Source organism: Lates calcarifer, linkage group LG8 (genome assembly GCF_001640805.2).
Source record: "Lates calcarifer isolate ASB-BC8 linkage group LG8, TLL_Latcal_v3, whole genome shotgun sequence".
Lineage (NCBI taxonomy): Eukaryota > Metazoa > Chordata > Actinopteri > Centropomidae > Lates > Lates calcarifer.
Window position 1 is genome coordinate 6,963,694 of NC_066840.1, and position 20,690 is coordinate 6,984,383.

General features: G+C 45.5%; 1 protein-coding gene across 6 annotated transcripts in view; it reads left to right on the top strand.

The window, feature by feature from the left end:
- Nucleotides 1-20,690, top strand: part of ebf1a (EBF transcription factor 1a) — a 55,989-nt gene that overhangs the window by 12,392 nt on the left and 22,907 nt on the right. For all 6 annotated transcript variants that reach the window (XM_018675518.2, XM_018675517.2, XM_018675513.2 and 3 more), the window contains exons 7-8: nt 18,236-18,317; nt 18,939-19,080. In XM_018675518.2, coding sequence (XP_018531034.1) covers nt 18,236-18,317; nt 18,939-19,080 — 224 coding nt within the window. The remainder of the gene's footprint in view (nt 1-18,235; nt 18,318-18,938; nt 19,081-20,690) is intronic.

Consider the following 20,690-nt stretch of genomic DNA (forward strand, 5'->3'; position numbering starts at 1 on the left):
TTTGTTTATCCCAATATGAAATATCAAATTAACACAAGCTGTTTTTGTTTTGTGGTAAGGAAACAATGAGGAACACACTGGAAATAAGTATTTTTAATGCTCATGTTTGTGTGTTTTAATTCTTTCCCCAATAAACTCAAACAGAGCTGCTATCACACTTTATAGGTAGTTAAGCTAATGCTCCCCAGCTGAATGCAGGTAGCAATCAGTTTATTAGGGCATATAAAATGCAATTTACAAATGTCATTACAGTGAAACGTTCTGGGCTTCATGACATGGGGAGTTTTTTGGCATGGGGCTACTGTAAATAGCACAGTTGTAGCTCTATTTTCTCTGTAAACTGCTTTGTCATTACTGCTTGACATTCCCTGCTTGACCTGGCCGCTCTCCTTGGCCGTTCCCTCTGCCTTTGTGTCAGTGTTTGTTCTGTCCCAGAATGAAGGGTTTTGGCCGGCCAGAGCTGACCCAAATGAGTAGCGTCCTACTTCTCTGAGAGCTATTTAAGACATTTTTTGGTGTTGGAAATTGCAGGACAGAGAGATAGAGATAGAAGAGGGAGTTAAATAGAATGAAGATATATTTACCATATGAAAGGTCCCATGTATGACGTGTGAACGTGTGTGGCGCTGCAAGTGAGGGAAGACTAACGTTTTCCAGGATTTAGTCCGTGACTCGCCCTAGAAGATGCGCTCAATTTGCTTTTCAAATGAGGCGTGAAGAGCGCGAGTGTGCGCCTCTCGGTGTGATGCTACACATGTGGATGTGCATGGTTATGTGTGTGTGTCTGTGTGTGTGTGTGTGTGTGTGTGGCAGGAGCAGGCTTTGTTTTCTCAGTGCTCTGATATGTGTGGACAGTCTAGCGCAAGGCCCACTAAGTGCTCTCTCACAGCCAATGTGCTACATGGCTGCCTGTGTTGCTGCTCGTAATTGAATAGACACACCAGCTCCTCTCTCAGTGAAGGATACTCAGGCTTCCACTCCCAGCAGGCTGAGCCAATGTGTCATCGAGCGCTATAGCTTCCAGCCGCCCTGATCTCAGCCCTCACTGATGATTCATTGTTTACTGATTATTTCTGCTAAGTGAGAACACAGACAGTGCACTCCATGCCAGCTCCATACCCCCCAACCTGGCGTCTCACTTCCTATCAGCCAGTTTCCCTCCCATCCCCTCTTCTGGCACTTTACCTCAGCTCCGTAGCCCAGGATGTACGTCCAGGTGTCCAGGATGAGTTGCCGGTGACCCGCTGTGCCCGAGCAAGATGTATAGTCTGTTGATTGTTTTCCATCAATCTGTCCAGGAAGAATGGATCGCTGGCCAGGCGCTGTGAGCGGCGCTCTCAGTTTCACACGCCACAATGGAAGGAAAACCTGCACGGCATGGGGGGAGACAGGGAGGGAGAGATATGTAGTGTGATAGCGGTGGTGAGACTCTGCAACATGGGAATGATCCCTTTAAAATATCCTGAGTATTTTATGTGAGACTTGGATTTTTTCCCTGCAGGATGATTTTTAATTTTATTCAAAAACATAAAAAGAACATTAATAACTATTTAGAAACCACATCATTTCCAAGTTCAACCTCTTCATATCTGCTCTTATATATGAATATTGTGACACTGAGCCTGACTACTTCGAGCAGTAACGTTAAGAGACAAAAGGAAATCTTCAAGGAAGTATCTCTGCCGTAATTAAACGTAAAGCATGGACGTCAACATGCAGACAATTATGGTCAACAGTATTGTTCGATCAAAGGGATGATATATTCTTACATTCCTAATATATTCTTTTTTACTTTGCATTAATCATCAACAAATGAGACCCAAGCACATGTCACTGTTCCACTTCAAAAAGCTGAGCTGAATTTAAAGGCCTTTGTTTGTGTTTATGTACGTGATGAGGGGAGACAAAGTAAGGCGTAGGCAATCGACTGAGACACTTTGTTGTTTTACACCGCCTCACCCCTTTTGTGTGTGTGTGTGTGTGCGCTGCTAACGTTTGTTTGTTTGTTTGCTGAGCGGCTTGACCTCGCTGAGAGGAATGTTCACTCGTTTCCTCTCCTTCTGTGTTTGTCTCTCTGATTTTCTCCATCCATGTGTCTCCTTCTTCTTCTTCTTCTTCTTCTCTTCTCTCTTTCTCTGTCTATCTGCCCCTCTGTCTATGTCTCTTTTTCTTTGGTCCTCCCACTCAAAAACTCCAGATTTAACTCTGAAGGTTTTTTGGTTAATCACACTTGGAATCTTCCCTGTGTTTGAACGCTCCTCCTCGGCAGCGCGCTCTTCCTCGATCTCTGTGTGCGGCGCAGGAGAGTCACGCTAATTATCCCAGTTATTGGCTTCTCCAACACAGGAGCTGTGATTTACATGAGGTGACATTCAGTTCAAACGCGCAGACCTTCGCAACCTTTTTCTGGAAAACAATTAACAGCACAGCTTTCTCCTCTGCCTCCCTCCTGTACCCTCTTTTTCTCTCTCTCTCTCTCTCTCTCTCGCTACACCACTCCCTCTCTCTCTTCCTCTGGCTATTGTCTTCACACAAACAGGGAAGATTTACTGCCAAAAGAGTGAGGGTGTGCGAGGAGGAGAAATTGTTAGTGCACATTCTGTAACAAGTGATTACTTGCTTGTTAAATGGCAGTTTTTCTTTTTGGTAGATATTCGGAGGGAGTTTGCACGAGCTGTTGAGTGTGACTAACACAGAGAAGGTGTTAACTTTTGCTTTTGCAGGGTTGTATCTAGTACTGGTTCTTAAATTGTGTCATCCAGCCCATATATTTGCCACTGACCCTGGGAAATTCAACACACACACACACACACACACTTATGGGCAGACATATAGCCCACACACGCTCACACACACGTTCAAAACACAAAGACAAACTTACAAGTGCGCCGTTAATGAAGCGCATCTCTGTTCTGTCATGACGCCCGTGTTGGCATGACAAGATGTTTACACACACAATCACGGCCGCGCCTCTGATGTGGGCCCGGGATGAAAGAGAGATGAGAGGAGAGGAAAAAGAGGAGGCAGAGACGTGACGGTGAGCGTCGGGTATGGACCGCTTTTCTCTGTTTGACAGGAGGACAGTTGTAACAGTACCCCACTGAGAGCTGAGAGAGAAGACTTAGGGAGATAGATAGACAACAGCAAGAGAGAGAGAGAAAGGGAGAGATGTACCTGAAGGAAAATGTTCTGAAAAGGAAAGACGTTTTTGTGTGGGGTTTTTTTTTTTCCTCTACAGAGGACTTCTCTGAACTCAACCACATTCTCGAATCCAGAGGAAAACAATTAGATCCACCCGCTTCCCCTTGTCCCGCAGTGTAGATTACAAATGAGCAAACCTGGCATTTATCACATTACTACAAACATTTATTAAAGCCGGTTCCCCTCTAAAGCTGCAGAGATAACAGTGGGTAATTGCAGAGACTGGCTCTATTAGTTAAGTATGCCTAATGTCACTGCCTCAGAGCATTAATGGACGCCGTAGTATTATGTTCCTGCGCTCATTACCACCCCACTCCCCTTCAAACAGATACATACACACACACACAATCATACACACACATATTCACACACCCTCTCCCCCCCCTCCATTGACCCTGCAGCAGGAGTCTGTGCCACTCTAATGAGAAATGGAAAACACTGCTCCGTGAGCTCCAAGACACACACACACACATAAGCGCGCACACACACACGGTGGGAGCCATTACAAGGGGACAGAGGGGTACAACAGTATAATCACACACGCCCAGGGAAACAATTGTGCCGTTATCAGAGTGATCACATTATAAAAGTTTAATAAACACCAAACGGCCTAATGGTGAATTAGCCTGCATCTGCCCTGTGTTGTGCCAGGCTATAATTAGTGATTTAACAGAGACAAACAAATGTTTTCAGCCAGAGCTTTTCACAATCAACAGATTTTTAGTTGGACATAAATTAATGTGTTTGTCCAGAATTAAAAGAAAATGTGTGGCTGCAAGTTTTTTTTTCTTCTTTTTCTCTTTTTTTAAAATTCTGTGATCTTGACTCAAAGGCACCAAAAGTCACACACACGCAGACACAGTCGCACAAACACTGAAGCACTGAGAGGAGAGTTTGGCTTGAGCCCGAGTCTGGTTTTCTAAGTGGCACTTGAGATGTGTATTGAGAGAGGCGGATGGGTGCTTGAGATTGTTGAGGAGGAGGAGGAGGAGGAGGAGAGAGAGTGAAGGAGGGAGGTAGGGCAGGGGGTGGGGGGATGGAAAGAAGAAAAGAAACAGGAAGAGATGGCTGTGAATGACGTGGAATAAGTTAGTCAAGAGGAGAGGAAAAAAACGACTCCTCTCCTTCTCCTCCCGTGTTTCTATTTTGATACTTTGTGTGTGTGTGTGTGTGTGTGTGTGTGTGTGTGTGCGTGTTCATTTGCATGTGGGCATTGACATTAAATCAATAACAATTTATAATTTACAATCACAAGGACCTATCACTTTTTATAGGGCCTCCATCCTCGCTCATCAATATTACATCAGGACCTAGACTCTCAGTGTGAGGGAGCAGGAGGGTGAGAAAACGGCTGAGGAGAGAGAATATGGCTTTGGTCCAGTGTGTGTGTGTGTGTGTGTGTGTGGGAGGAGGGGGTGGGTGGGGGGGCATCTGCTGAGGTTGTAGAAAACATTGCTTCCAGCATACACAAATGTGCAAACGCATACCCTGCCTTGCATGTGTGTGTCTGCATCTGTCCGGCTGCTTTTGTATGTGAATGCATGCGAGTGTGTGTGTATGTGTATGTGTGTGAGTGTGTGTGCTTGCCAGCTGAGTGACAGCTTAGTATTGATCTGTGGGAGGCCCCGGTGTCATTAGACCCAGTATGGACCAGCAGGCACACGTGGAGGTCAGGGCACAGAGTTTGTGCATGTGTCTATGTGATTGTGTGTGCGTGTGTGTGTGTGTGTGCGTGTGTGTAGGAGTGGGGACCAAGTGTTCAGTAGTGACAGGCTCAAGCCTCTGAAAGAAAATCAATCGTGTCATAAGAGGAAGGTTTCCTCCAGCCTCCTTCTCCTTCTTTCAGCCCCCCTCATCCTCTTCTCATCCTTTCTCCCCTTTTCTCCTTTTTTCTTTTCATTCTTCTCAGCTGAGAGATCTTCCACAGACCCTCCATTTACTCCTTTACCGCTCCCTTCTTCCTTCCCTGCCTTTCTTTCGTGTTTTTTAGCATCTCTGTTCCTCTGCTAAACACACACACAGATAGCACTCCTGGGTCAGGACAGGGGTTGCATGTGTGATGTGTGGATCAATCCAAGGGGTTATCCTGGCAAAAAAGAGCCATTAGTGACATAACTGATCCTGGATCAGCCCTCATTAACTAAAAGGGCACAGGGGCTGTTTGTCCAGATAAAAGAAATGACCCCAAACCAGGGGCAATTAACTCAGAGGGTACAAACTGGTTGAATTGATGGCATGTGTTGTTTTGTTTGATGGAAGTTTGATTCGGAAAGAAACTGATTAGACTTTGTTTAATTGTGAATTTAGGCTGTCCTTCAGTTATTTATTATTAAGCATGAGCACACACACACACTCTGACACACATACACACACACACACACACCGGGCAAGCATCCACCTGTTCTCTTCTCTCCTCTCTCGCCTGAGGGGACTAGTATGGTAGATAACAGTTTGAGTGGGCCTGCTGCAAAACACTAATCAGACCTAACACTGCCTAATTAGCACAGAGTCCGCTGATTGGCTTACAGCAATAATTAACACAGGTGAGAATAATTAGCTCCCCATAGACCTGTTTGTGCCTGTGTGTGTGTGTGTGTGTGTGTGTGTGTGGAGGATGTTATTATGCAGTCTTGGTCCCCAGTGAGACTGAGGAGGCAGAGAGAAGAATCAAACTCATTACTGAAACCAGGCCAACCTGTGTTAGGTGCTCTGCTTTCCCACACCCAGAGAATTAGCCACAGAGATCCACCTCCCATTACACCCCCCCCCCCTTCTTTCTCTCTCTCTCTGTCTCTCTCACTCTGTCCCTTTCCCTTCAGCCCCCTTGCAGATGACTGAAGGTGCATTTGAGGAATCTCACCGCTAGGTGAACCCGCTAAGATAAGATGAAACACAGACACGGGGCATCTTTCTATCATATTCTGTCTCTCTGGTGATCTGCTTCTCTCTTTAATCCCCCGCCCAGTCCTTTTTCCAATCTCTCTTCAGAATAGTGTGGACAAAATAGGGAGAGAAAAAAAAACATGTTGGCGATCGCTGTCTTCCTCTCCATATAAAAAGCTTCAGCATATAGCTTCTCCCTTCCCATAAAATTGTGTATACCGTACACTCCATGAACTACTACTTACCACCTGGCTGTATATAGAAGATACTGAATCATGCTCAGCCAACGCCTCATATTTTGCCTCTCCAACAGAGAGAGAAAGAAGAGAGATAATGAGTAAGACTGGGAAGGAGAGACAAAGAAAAGGAAAAGGAAAGGGGGACAGTGTTTTGCTGAGAAGACTGGCCGTCGTTCATCAGTCTGTAAGCAGCATGGTGTCCTCCATCTCACTCTCCCTGGTTATTTTTACCAAAGTGCCGCTTCTTTGATCAAGCCAACATCACAGAGAGGAAGACGGGCATGCAGACATTGAGAGGGGGGTTAATATTGGAACACAATTGACGGCTTGTCACTTTTAGCTCCGAGGCACCAACATCACCGAGTAGTTAGTTAGGTTCCGGAGAGGGGAGGTAGAGGGGGGTAACACACACACACACACACACATACACACACATACACACACACATGCACACCTCCGAGAGCTTTTTGTGTGCTAAATAAATAACAAGCGACGATGTAAATTGGTGTTTTCCTGGAGTGTGCGGCTGCTTCTGGGATGTATTTTTCATGTCAAGACATTTTAGAGTGGTTTAGGAGTGCAGGATGTACGGATAATGAATTTAACCCCCCCAACCCCTCCTCCCCAAAGTGTGCACAAACACACTGTTTTGCTCTCGTAGATACACACAAACACACAGGGAGCAGAGTCGAATATTCACCTGACCACAGGTGCACCACAACATTAATGTGAGGCACACTGAGGCTGACTCCCGCCCCCAGCTCACTCTCTACACTATTGTTCTCCACCCACCAGGGCCCAGGGAGGTGCCAGGGGCAACGTCAGCCTATAACCATACACCAGTAGAGACACAGTGGGAGAGGGAAGCTTATTGTTGGCTGACTGATCTCCAGTCTCGCGCTGACAAGCCTCCCGTGTTCGCTAGATTTGTTGTTTTTTTTTTGTGTGTGTGTTCGCTCCTGGTAAACACTTGCCTCTCAAAACAGGCAGCTACTACCTCTGTCACACAGAGGCTGTCAACACAACAGCTCACCCGCACTGCACTACACATCATACCGAGCTGTACGGCGCACAGACACACACCTAGAGATGTATGTATGAGCAAAATGGATGTACTCAAACGGCAGCTAAATGCATATAAGAGCTGTTAAAGCGGTGTTTATGGGAGCCATTTGCATAGTGTTCGTAGCACTTTCTGTCTGTCTCCTTCCCATACACACACACACAGACATACACTCACACACACACTCAAAAGCTGCACTTCTCCCCCTTGAATACTCTCAACATGCCTTCCTGACTAAAGAAACAAAATGAAAGAAGGTTGATTGAGGCAAAACAAGGAAGGTTGTTTTTTTTTTTCATATTTCCTGTTTCAATAATTAATATGCATGAGTTTTATGGCCGCTTAAGATGCGATCAATTATTCATTAACAGCATGTTAATTGCATCCACAGTCGTGAATATTTAACCAAACACTAAATCAATGGGGTCGAATGAGCAGCAATATGGACATTTTATAAGCTTTGCCAAAAATGAGGTTAGGCTTTAATGAAAACGGCGGCGAGCAGATTGAAAGGGGACAAATGATGAAGAAAGAACCAACTTCATGAGAGGAGGCTCATGTTTGGAAAGCAGACAATATGAATAAATGCAAGGTTGTTGACTCGTAATAGTATAGTCAGTGACTCTTAGCCTTTTCTCCTGCTTTGTCTCTTTATTCTCATCTCCTCCTTTTTTAAATGGAGAGGATGTAATCTCTTCATCTCTGCCCACTGTAGCCAGGCTTTTTCGCTCTCAAAGACTCCAGACTCCTTTGTCCTGGATCTTTGTGTGCTTGTGTGTGTGTGTGTCTGTGCTGCTCTTGTTTGTGTATATATGTGTGTGTGTGTGTGTGTGTGTGTGTGTGTGTGTGTGTGTGTGTGTCACAGCGGTGTCTGGACGGTGACATTTCTCTGCTTGGATAACCATCGTGCCCTCTGTCCCTCTGTCCCTCCAGCCATGACGCAGGGTAATGTCACCTGTCAGTCTCAAACTCCTACTTACAACCACTATCCCACCCCCACCCCACTCTCAGCCTTAACTCCCCCCACCCCACACACCCAACATGGAACACCACCACCACCGGTCCGCCACCCTCTCACCCCGACCCTAAACTGCTCCTCCCCTGGATGGACCTCACCTGGGAGACAAAGCCCTCACCACCACCGCCCCCGCCCCCCACTTCCCACTCCTTTTGTCTTCCTCTCCAGTACCTCATATGACTCCATATCCTCCTGCTCTTTCACTGCCTTATATCCAAATGGCAATCCCACCCCTGTTCCTCCCCTCCTTACATTTACCCCCAGGACACCAGAATATGGAATGGGAGGATGGCACACATAGTGAATGGGAAAGTCAGGGGTGGGAAGTTGACTTTTTGCCTGGACCCCGGTGCGCCTGTTTTCAATTACTCTCCCGGCACAGGCGGGGTGGAGGTTTATGCGTTATATGGGAATGTAATTGACTATAACTGCCCTCTTAACATTAACCAGGTGTACTAGCTGAGTGTGTGAGATTAGGCCCCAGGTCTTGGCTGTTATGGTGTGTGTGTGTGTGTGTGTGTGTGTGTGGACCGTCTATGCGGTTGTGTTGTTGTTGATGTATTTATACCCTGCTCCTGTGAGGTGCTGCCCATTAGCACCACATTTAAATCTGCCATTTTTCCAGTGTGTTTCTGTGCGCGTGTGCGTTTGCGTGTGTGCATGCTACGACTGCTTGTCCCTTTGTGTAAGTTCCATCATGCATCTGCCTGTGTGTGCGCACATAAGAATGAGAGGGAAAGTAAAAAAAAAAAGAAAGAAAAAAAAGAGGCAGGATACAGAGCCAGCCTGCTTCAAGGGGGGCCTGACTTTACAAGGACAAAGTCAAAATGGGCCCATTCACAAGGCTGACACACTGTGATTTGTATGTATAGTGCTGTGCAGCCTGCAGGGCACTAGCCCAGGGGCTATCACAGACACCCAGACCAGTGCACGAGCAGGGGGGAAGGTGGTGGAGGCATATGCGGAGTGTATGTAGAAGGAGAGGATTGTGTGTGTGTGCGTGTGTGGTGGAAAGAGAGGCATCAACAGGCTGTCAATCAAGCCCCGACCACAGCCTGTCACTCCTCGATACAGCTTGTCCGGGGGAGAATGGGAGTCCCTGGGACCCTGAGTGGAGAAAAGGAGGAGGAGGAGGAGGAGGTTCAGGAGGGGAGGTGGAGGAAGCAGGGAGGAGGTGACTGTCTGTCTCAGTGACTCCGGCTTGATTTGATATTTGATACCGAGCATGTGGCATTTGAATGCAAATCTATTTTGATTGTCCCACCGTCTGATAGGGTTAAGAGGAACCTATAGGGGATATGCATGTGTGCATTGTGTATCAGAGGTCTGGGTGGAGATACACACACACATACAAAATAAGAAGGGGAGTTATTCAGATGGATTATATTACTCACCAATTCACTTGCATCAGGCTATTTTCCTCTCACAGCAATATAAAGCTATTCAATTAGAATAAATAGAAAAGATAATGGGTCAGGGGTTGCAGAAGTGTTTTGTTTAGTGATCCTTGTCTCCTTGCGGTTAAAGTACTTTTCTTTATGTGCAAAACTTGGCACTATATGTATGTACATCCTGTGCATTGCTGCGTGTATGTTTGAAAATATGAGCTCGTGCAGGATAATTATTTTCCCTGTGTGCGTGCCTGTGGAGGATTGTGTTTAAAAGCAAGCATGTCAAGTAGGTAGACAGACGGACAGATAGACAGACGGATAAAGCCGGTATTACTGCAGTATGGAAATGTGAGGCTCAGTTCCCTCCCAATTAGAGCAGTGACTTCTGAAATGCCATAATACCCATTAATTAGCAAGCTGCTATTTTCTCAGTGATTTGGCTAATTAGTCTGCGAGGCTCTACACTATCTGGACCATTATTATTGGGTTGAAGCCATGCAAACACACTCACATACACACATGCACACGTTCGTGTTCGAGTGTGATGCACACACCAGCGTGCTCACGTTCATATACATACCGCACAAGGGGAAGAGATACACATGCAGCACACAGTTTCCCACAGTTGAGTGACCCTAATTTAAGTGACACCATTATACGCTTCAGTAGCGGCATAGCACAGCATGAGAGAGTTAATGGTGAAGAAGAGGATGTTGATGAACAGTTACACACCGGCCTCCCTCTTCTTTAACTCTATGCTCCTCATAACATGTCATTATACAGTGAGAAAACCCAACAAGCAGCAGCACTGCCCCGTCCTCCTGTGAGCAACAACAGAGAAGTGTTTCAGCTCCTCCCCAAACCCCTTGTAATGACTTGGCATGTGTGTGTGTGTGTGTGTGTGTGCGCGCGCATGGTGCTCTCCCCGCCTCGACAGTCCATCAGTGTCTCCCACCGGACAGACAGGCCACTGACACAGCACCACGAGGCCGGGAAACCTTTTCAATCACTCCCTCACTTTTCCCTCTCTGTCAGGTGGCAGAAAGGCGTGATTGATCTGTTGTTTCTCCACAGGTGGTAAAGGAGTGGAAAGAAGTTGTGTTGGGTTAAAAAAAAAAAAAAAAGAAGAAGGTCTGGCATGTGTGACAACCACTTTCATAAGTTTATTAATCATCTTCATCAATAATGCAGCCTCGGCCCTGCTGTTGGTCGTCATGCGGCTTGTGTGTGTGTTTGCATGCATGCGTGCCAGTGTGTGTTCACACTCCTTGCAGCCCCGATGAACTTCATAAGTGTCCCATCACCACTTTAATCAAATTACTTATGAACCAAAATTGACAGTTTTCATTAATTATAAAGGATTATTCTAATTGCGATTCAAATTTATTCATTTAGAACAGACGGCATTCAGTAATGTTTCAGGAAATTTGCATATTAAATGGAGAGGGTAGGTCATTAGCTATGCTAATGTATGCATGATTCCTTATTTTGTGATTGGTGGGCCATATGTAGCAGGCTGGGGGTGTGCAGGTGAGGAATCTAGAAGGAGCTGTAATATGTTTGATAAACACAAGGGGATGCAAGGCCAAAACACACGCATGCTCGTGTACACGCGCACACACACACGCTGTAGGAAGCCATACGTCTCTGTTCAGTATCAGTCTCCCTCTGTCTTTCCCCTGTCACACACACACTCTCTGTCTCGCACATTTTCTTGGTCTCTCTCGCTCTCTGCTTCCATATTCCTCCCTCAAGACCCATTGGAGGGAACAACTTTTTACCCTGAGAACAAACGCGGCACACTAATTAAGTTTCTGATTTCTGATCCTGCTGCATTTAGAAACATAACCTTGAGCCTGTGTACAGTCACAGTCATAGTTATGATTTAATACGGTGCTTAAATGGAACAAAAAGAAAGAACTTTTGCAAGCGGCACATTCATCCCCACAATGTATGGGGCCGGTCCCAGGTTGACACAATGCTCTTTATCAAGCTATATATAGTCGATGCATTATGCATTAAGTTTAACATGTGCTTAAATCAACACTATTCAATATGAATACATCAGTCTTCAACTAAGGTAGAGAGGAGAACAGTTAGGGTAAATGACTGCACGGGGAGGCACGCAGGCAGGCATAAGCATGCGGTCACACACACACACACACACACTCACGCGGTCACACACACCCTTCGGCTGTGCGGCGGCGTCTACCCAGGCTGATGACAGGGCCATTATTCACTGGTCAGTCCCACGAGGGCAGGGTTTGGGCTGGACAGGGTAGCAGAGCGTCCCAGCGTGGCAGGACAGCGCTGAGGTGAAAGGGACCAGGACCCTTCATTACTCCCATGGTTTGAGGGCCTGGAGCCTCTCTCTCTCTCTCTCCCTCAGTCTCTTTCTCTCTCTCTCTCTCTCTTTGTCTCTGTCTCCATCAGATTAATGGGCCAGGCCCGACAGAGGAAGTGTTTCAATCAGCACCGCCTGCCAAGCTTGTCCATCACACAGACAGCCTCTTATTCATCATGGCTTTGATACGCACACACACACACACACACACCACACACACACACATATGCATGCACAGATGTTTATTTAGTTGTATTTTTTCTCCCGGTGCTCTGGTGCAAAGCCGAGCCACAGGTACCGATGTTATCAGGCTGCAAGTTGTTGAACCCGGCGCTCCTTTCTCCAACGCTGTTCCCAAGCAGCAGAGGTCTCATTGCCTGTCTTTCAATGCTCCCCTCAGTTGAATTTTGAATGATCCTTTTCGGATGAAATGGATGAAACACAATTGGTTAAGTGTCTCTGGGACTTCTGTCCCCAAGCTGAGACCGGAGACTCTGGCTCCGGGGGAAGCGAGGAGCGATCTCTCCCAAGTGGGGCCTCTCCCTGAGCGGCGAAGGCACAGTGCGGATTCCCCCTGACCCACCATCTCCCTTCTCCAGGGTCCATTTGTTCTGAGAAATATTTAACGATGGGGCAAATCCAGCTGACATGACATGCACACACATCGAGCAGATACAGACGAGGAGGAGGATGGGGCGATGCACGGAGCGAGCTGGAAATGAATTTTTCAGCGCAGTGAGATGTTCTATTTGAATAAATCATGACACTTAAGATAGACATGAGGGCAATATAGAGGTGCGCAGCACTACTTTGAGGAGTAGCACTCCAAAGGAATGGAGCGAAGTGTGTGTGTATGACGGTCCCTGTTTCTTTGTCATCTGCCCCCGTGTTTCTGCGTGTTCAGTGTGTGTTTTTACATGTTTCCTTTTATGTTTTGTCTTTTTTTAGTTGAGGTTTCTATCCATCTACCTACTTATCTATCTGGTATCAGTATGGCATGTGAAACTGGATGTTTCTCTCCCAGTGTATCTAAACTGGGCCACTGCAGCCAGTTACAGCCTGGTGTCCGAGGCCCAGGGCCAGACCCAGAGACAGACCTGGTTCTGGATTATTAATGTCCCCCCCTGTGGAGCCAGGCCCCCTCCCCCACCCAGTGCCCCCTTACACCCCTGGGGTCAGCCTGCATGGCTCCTGGTGCAAGGCCTCCCTCATAAATCTCCTTAAATTAGTGTGTGTATGTGTGTGTCTGACTGTGTGTGTGTGTGTGTGTGTGTGTGTGTGTGTGTGTGTGTGTGTGTGTGTGTGTGTGTGTGTGCTTCCACGCTTAAACATATACTGCAGGCAGGGAGACAGGTCACCACGAAAACAAGCCAGTCAGGCTCTTGGTTGAAGTGTCAGTGATGCATGGCGGAAAAAAAACGAAAGAAAGAGTTGCAGAGAAAAGAAAGAAAACGAGAAATGAAACACGAGGGGAGGAAAAGAAAATACACAAAACAGAAGTTGAGGAAGATATTTGACTCTCTGAGAGAGCCAGACTTCATCTTTAGTCTAGTCTCCTATTTATCACTCTGTTTTATTTTCCTGTTGTAACATATTTGCTTAAAAATATTTACACTTAATCTGGACTTCCCTCCGACTTCATTAGGATCGATTTCCTGAACAAATCTTAATGCTTAATTGCCAAAGTGCAGGGTCTTCCATCCCTCTACCTGCCTAGATTAGTTCAACATGTCCCACAGGCGTGGGGAAGTGCTGTTGTGTCACTTAGTTAACCCCCGAGACAAATGGCTCCCCTCTGGAGCACAGTGAATTACACACCTCATGAAGCATATTAGGAGCCAGACACAGTGCTTTTCTTCTGGAGATGATCTGTACGGCAGGAATGGATGGAGGGAGAGGGAGAGGAGAAGGCTGAGTTATGGCATCACCCACAGCCATTTTTACAGCGCTTCGGCATCAGAACAAAACAGAGAGAGCAGAGAGAGAGAGGAGGGGCGAAGGGTAAAGAAATGAGGCGCAAAGATGTATGGCACAATGTGTAACAAAAGGCTGAAAAGATGAATATACTAGAAGTACGGAGGAAGATAAAACCACACAGTTCTAAAGTTATCCATGTTAAATTTGACAAGGAAAACAACTCTTTACCTCATTTGTGGCTAATGTAGGAAAATTATTAGAAAATATAACAGAATTGTCCCTCGGAGGCTTCCTTGCTGTTAGCTAATCGCTTAGACAATCTTTATCACCACAGTAATAATATTTAGATGCTACAGGGATTACTTAAAAGTTGTGTTATAATTGCTTTCCTTATTTTGTTTTTTATGGGCAGAGGGTGATTTTGTGTTTAATTGCTCCAAAGTGACAAATAATGCCCGTTATGATATGATGAAAGTGTGAGATCATTAAATTACTACGGCGACCGGCTGCATGTGTTTATTCGTTCGTTTTCGACGTTGCAAATTTATGCCATGAGGCTTCAAGAGGCCAAGCAGTTATTTACACAAATTCACTTCCACAGCCATTCCTGGATTTGGGGGTAATTACGTGAGAGCAAAATGGTTTTATTTCATTTAATCCGGTCGGCGCAGCAATTTGCAGCTGGTAATATTTGTAGCCGTGGAGTCTGCACAGTGAAACAGCTTGAAACCAGCAAGACAGACAAGGTAGAGGAGGCAATAATCAAACCAAGAATCGATGCAGGAGACAATATTGTCTATAGACTGAAAATAAATGTTTTGAGATGAGATACAGTTTAATTTTGTGTCATTATCTGTATTTTGAAACATTATATTCAGGGCTTGAGCCAGGATATTAAAAATACTGAGGCAAGGAGTCTAAATACCCACATCACATTTTGTTTATTATTTTAACAATTAACAATCTATATCTGTAAATTTTATCTGACAACATAATAATCTTACACATTTCCACATTGTTAGAAAAAGTCAAATTTAAAGTGGGTCTAAGAGCAAAGACTGTGTGAAAGTTCAAAATCCCTAAATTCCCAGAGAATATATCAACCTGACTTCCTGTCCTCAGTCGCAGCTACAACAACAATCATACGGTTATCAAGCCATAATAGAAACTGATAATTGCAACAAAAATCATTTCTTATTTCATTAAGAATTTTGTGCTCTGCCTTTTAAATGTTGGATTGAGCTGAATATTTGTGCCATTATATAGGGCAGTGATTCCCAGCCAGGGGTACTTGTACAGCAGCTACAGTTGCCAGCATGAAAAGAATGTAGAGTTGCTAATGTATATATACATCAATGTAGTTGTGTTTAAGGGGAAAATAAGGAGGAAATCAGGGGGAAAATCATGATTGACGTTCGAATAGGATTACAAATTGGTGTGTTGCAGGTCTTCAGGGTTTTTTTTTTTTTTTTGTAACAATAACCAGGAAGCTAAAAGCTATAATAGGCTGACTGCCCAATACACACCAAGCCACATGTTGCCATTAAGACTGCATAAAAGCAAATGAGCAGAGTAGAGACAGATAAAAGTAAAGCATAAGTGGTTTAAATATTTAACTAAAAGTAATTAATAAACAGTTGAAATAGTTCATGTGATAGGGATGTGGGGGTATATCTGACAAAGAGGTTAGATTAGACTCTTTTATTGATTAAAAAGTGAATTAAATATGATAATAAAGAGCTGAACAGAGCAAATGAGAGAATTACAGGCTATTGTGAGCTTTCTGAGCATATTTACTGGTCAGCTGTCAATCAGATTACCCATAAATCCTTATGGTAATCTCTTTGCTATTGCATATCAACACGCACTGCTCTTTATCCACCCCGCCCCCCCACCACACACCCACACTCTGTTGATCCATGTAAATGTGTGCAGCGATGATTCCAGTCCCCCGGCTCCCGGGGAGATGAGATAGAGCACCGAGGAATCAACATGCTGCAGTTTTGTAATGTTTCCATGCGGCTGACTCCAGACACCTTAAGTCATGTAAATAATGAATCAGATGATCCACGTGTGCAGGAGATCGAAGGGACGTGCTGACATATGGCAGAGCGAATGAGCCATGCTTCTTTTTTTTTTTTCCCCCTCACACTCAGTATCTCACTTTTTCCTTCTCCACCATCGCCCTCCTCCTCTCTACCCCTCTCCAAACTCTAATATTTAACCTCCTGATTTGGTCACCTCTGACTCTGGTGACCCTAACTTTCCTCCTTCCACTTATCCATCATCCATCCATCATGAATACCTCAGAGGAGAAGGAGAAGGACAGCTGGGGAAAGAGCAGAGTCGATGAATTAAACAGGAGTTCGCAGCGAGGAAGGTGGGGAGTGTTGGACAAGTGGATGTAGTCCACAGCTGTCTGCGAGGCTGCTCTCTGACCTCGAGGAGATAAGAAAGTTGGGAGACCCTCAGCCTGTGGGGTCCAACAGCAACTGTAAAAAAAAAAAAAAGAAAAAGAAAAAAACTCCATCTCTCTGCTTCATGAATTATTGAGATATTGGCCTACAGCTTCTAAAATATACAGGAGGGTGGTCTGTCTCTCCTTTCGGATCTCACATACTCTCTGCCTCGTCCTTCTGTCTATCTTTCTATCACTTTCTCCTTCCCTCTCTCCGTCCCTCTCTCTTCCTCCTTTCCCCTCTTCTCACGCAGATTTAGCCTCTTGCGCCAGCCAGGACCGTAAATCAGAACACAAACAAAGCTCAGGAAAAAAAGAAAGCACCAGAGAAAGACAGTTTGTTATTCAGATCATAAGAGGCTTTTTTCTTCTTATTCTTTAGTTGAAGAAGTGCATCTACCACTAACCAGCTGTCATGCATTTAAAAGTTGTCAAGGATAAATTCACGAGTTCTTGTGTTACATCAGTTGCTTGTAATGCGCACAGCAGTAAGGCTGGCCCTTGAAATGAGACAGAACTCTGGTCTGTCCATTTATCTTCTTTGCTCTGTTGTTTTTTTTTTTCTAGATGAAGCAATTGTCCAAGGCACGCTGCTGCTTACTGTGTTTCTCTTGACATGTCTCTCTCTCTAGTGTGTGTGTGTGTGTGTGTGTGTGTGTGTGTGTGTGATGCATTCGCTCGTGCATGATTATATCTAAGGCAGTTGGCTCCAAACGCGCTGCCCAGTGCAGAATCCTAGCCATAACAAATGAACAGAGGGGAGAAAATAAGACATATGAAAGAAAAGCTGAGCAAAGGAGTGATTCTCTCTCTGGCTGGTGGAGATCTGTATTGTAAGCAGTTTCAGCTGTCAGCACTTCTTTGAGCTACCTCAAAAAGGGGGGGGGGGGGGGGTGTGACCGGGAAATGTTGTAGTTTTATTTTCCCCCTTTTGAGGGTTCCTGTTTATTCGTACACGGCGCTGTTTATTTTCGCGGTTCATTTGATTTTTTTTTTTCTTTTTCTTTTTTTTTTTTCTAAGAGACACAATGCAGAAGGGAGAGTGGCGGAGAGGTGTACAGTACCGTAGTTTCAGTTAAAGAAGAAGTTGTCAGGCTTCAAGCCTTGGGGTGGGGCTAGGGAATAAATCGTCAGCCGTCCCCTTTCTGCTTTTCAGGCCTCCGGTGCTCCCCCTCCTACACACACACCCACACACCCACTCCCCCCTTTACTCCTGCGACCCCCCCCCCTTCATTAAGTATTGATGTGGGTAGCCATACTTGCCATCTCAGCCTATTAATAATGCATGGCAGGTGCTGTTGATGTGGTCTCTCACACTGAGATTGAGAGAGGCAGGAATGGCAACACTGTGCTGCATAGTAGCTACAGCACAACCTCCGTCACACGGCTCTGCAGCTGGGTGGGGGTGGGAGGGGTGGAGGGGGGGCCCTGCGTCTGCCCCGTTGAGTTTATGGCAAGCTGTGACAGCAGCTCGGAGATGGATATACAAGGTAGCATCTTACTCAATATCCCGGAGCTGTTTTTACATAGAAAACTGCCTTTGTCATAAACAACTGATGGATGAGGGCGAGATGGTGTATGAGCCTTGTCTGCCACGGCGGTTTTATTTGTTTTATTTGTGTTTTGTGTTTTATTAAAGTGGCTCACACTGTACTTCAGTTGACAGACAGCAGCTCATCTGTCTCTCTCTGTCTGTCTCTCTGTTTTTGCATAACATGCAGGTTCTTCCTGAAGTTCTTCCTGAAGTGTAACCAGAACTGCCTGAAGAATGCAGGGAACCCTCGAGACATGAGGCGTTTTCAGGTGAGACACGACTGTCTGCACGCGCACAGGATGTCATGGCCCTAAAACTCTGTGTTGTGTTGTAAAGCAGTTACACTTGCACTCCAGATTACATTACACACCATCATTACAAAAAGATGAAATTCTCAGAAATGACCAAGATATATTCTTTGTGTAAGACACTTCAGCAAAACATATCCATCCCACAGCGTCCACAGCGTCTCTGTCTCTGCACAAATGGTCTCTGTGGTCCTGTAACACCTTCAACACCAAAGTTACAAACTACCCCACACTAACATGGTCTCAACAGTGCACTCTAGCATTGCAAACAACAGAGCAGCCCTGTTATACACATATGATGGCACATTTTCCTCTAAATAAGTGAAACAATGTGTACACATTTACTTTACACTACAGTGTCTATAATTCATTTTTTATAATAATGATGATAATTGATCAAATGACAATATTAAATGTGAAAGGGGGGCACTTGTAGTGATGAACCAACAAAAAATCTGTTCATAATTTAGCACAATATACACATTACTACTACACATTACTGTATCAAAGTGAGATTTATTGTTTCTGATAGTTTAGACTTGTCTGGCTCTCGGTCCCATGGTCTGCCTTTCCCTCTCTCAGGTGGTTGTGTCGACTACGGTGAGTGTGGAGGGTCACGTCCTGGCTGTCTCCGACAACATGTTCGTGCACAACAACTCCAAGCACGGGCGCCGGGCTCGAAGACTGGACCCCTCGGAAGGAACCCCATCCTACCTGGAACACGGTATTAAAAGCCAGAACAAAATACCCAGACTCTCCCTCTCCCTCTCCAGGCTTTCTTTGTCTTCCTCACTTTCTTTCTCTCTGTTCAGCTCCCCTCCCCTTCACTCCCAACCACCACCACCCCCACCTCCCCCGTCTGGCTCCACACTCAACCCCTCTCTGTCTCCACTCTATCCCTCTCAAACCTGCTCTCTCACTTTCTTTCTTATCTCTCCCCCTGCTTCCTCCCGGATTCTCACTTTCCTCTCTTGTAGGGTTTCTAACTCGTGCTTAGAGAGAAGAGAGTGGTAGCTAGTGAGTCTCTTGTCTCTCCCTTGTGGCTTGCTCCCCTCAGGTCTCTGCCTCTGGGCCTTCTACTCTGCCTCGCATAAGCACTATGTGTCTTATGAGGTCTGTTCTGCTTAAAGCCAACACTGGCTTTATTTCCTCGGAGACCTGCTTTTATCCTCCAGCCCTCCATCACTCCCCATCCCTCAGGTTTTCAAAACACACCCATGCACGCACACAAAAAAGCCCCTGCGCACACATGCATACACACCCCCGCATGCACAGTCAGACCCAAACCTTTAATACTTCATAATGACATGTGCACATGATTTAGGAGCCCGCACTGATTCCCAAGTCCCTAATCCAGTTATTTTCTCATTTCGATTTCCCAGACATTGAATAAGAGAAACATATTTTTTTTCTTTGAGGAAAGTCAACCTCAGGGATGATAATGACAAAAAACTAAGAAGGGATTTACATGATGGCCTACAGTAGATTGCATTAAGATTGAATGTTATGGTTAAGTCTTTCTAATGACTATTCTCCAGAGGTAGGTGGACCACTTGTCCCTGCGACTGGTCTCACAGACGATTAGAAAAAGTTCACAAAGACGAGACATATTGGAGACGTCAGCGAGACTTGGATCTCGCACAGGAAGAAGAGTGCTCACAGTACGCTAACAGATGTTCCCTGTGTCAGAGAGATTTGTTTGGGAATTTCCTCCTCTCTGATTTTCTACTCTCCTGATGATGGGGGTTAGGAGGAGAAACAACAGGAGTGAAAGAACAAGACAGAGGTGGGAAATGTGAGGAAGGGGTAAAAGTGCACGATAGTGAGATGAAGAAGAGATGAAATGATAGGAAAGAAGACAGCAGTTTCTTTTTGTTTTTTTTTCCCTCCCTCTCCCCTTTCTCTCTTTCTAGTGTGTGTTGAGTTTGTGTGCAGGATACACAACTTTGGGGGCCCATTTCAGGCGGTAATAGATGAGCAGTGCATAGAGTTGAACAGATGGCACCGAGGAACACCCCAAAGTATAATCCTATCACATGGATTCACGTTCCACCATCTGGTTAATCCACACACACACACACATACGCATAAACACATGCGTCCACACATGCACATGGAGCGCACATAATATCAGCGGCTGTGAAAAGGAGGCATCTTAGGCCATGATTACGGCCACAGATTGCTGCTCGGCGAACGTTGATCTCTGCAGGCGTATCGGGGGGCTAAATATCATTCCAGCTTGTTGGGGAGGATCAACAGAACAGGGAGTCAGGCAAAGAGCATAGGCTAGGCTGCAGGGAAAAAAAAGTCAGCCTAGTCTAAAGTGGATTATGC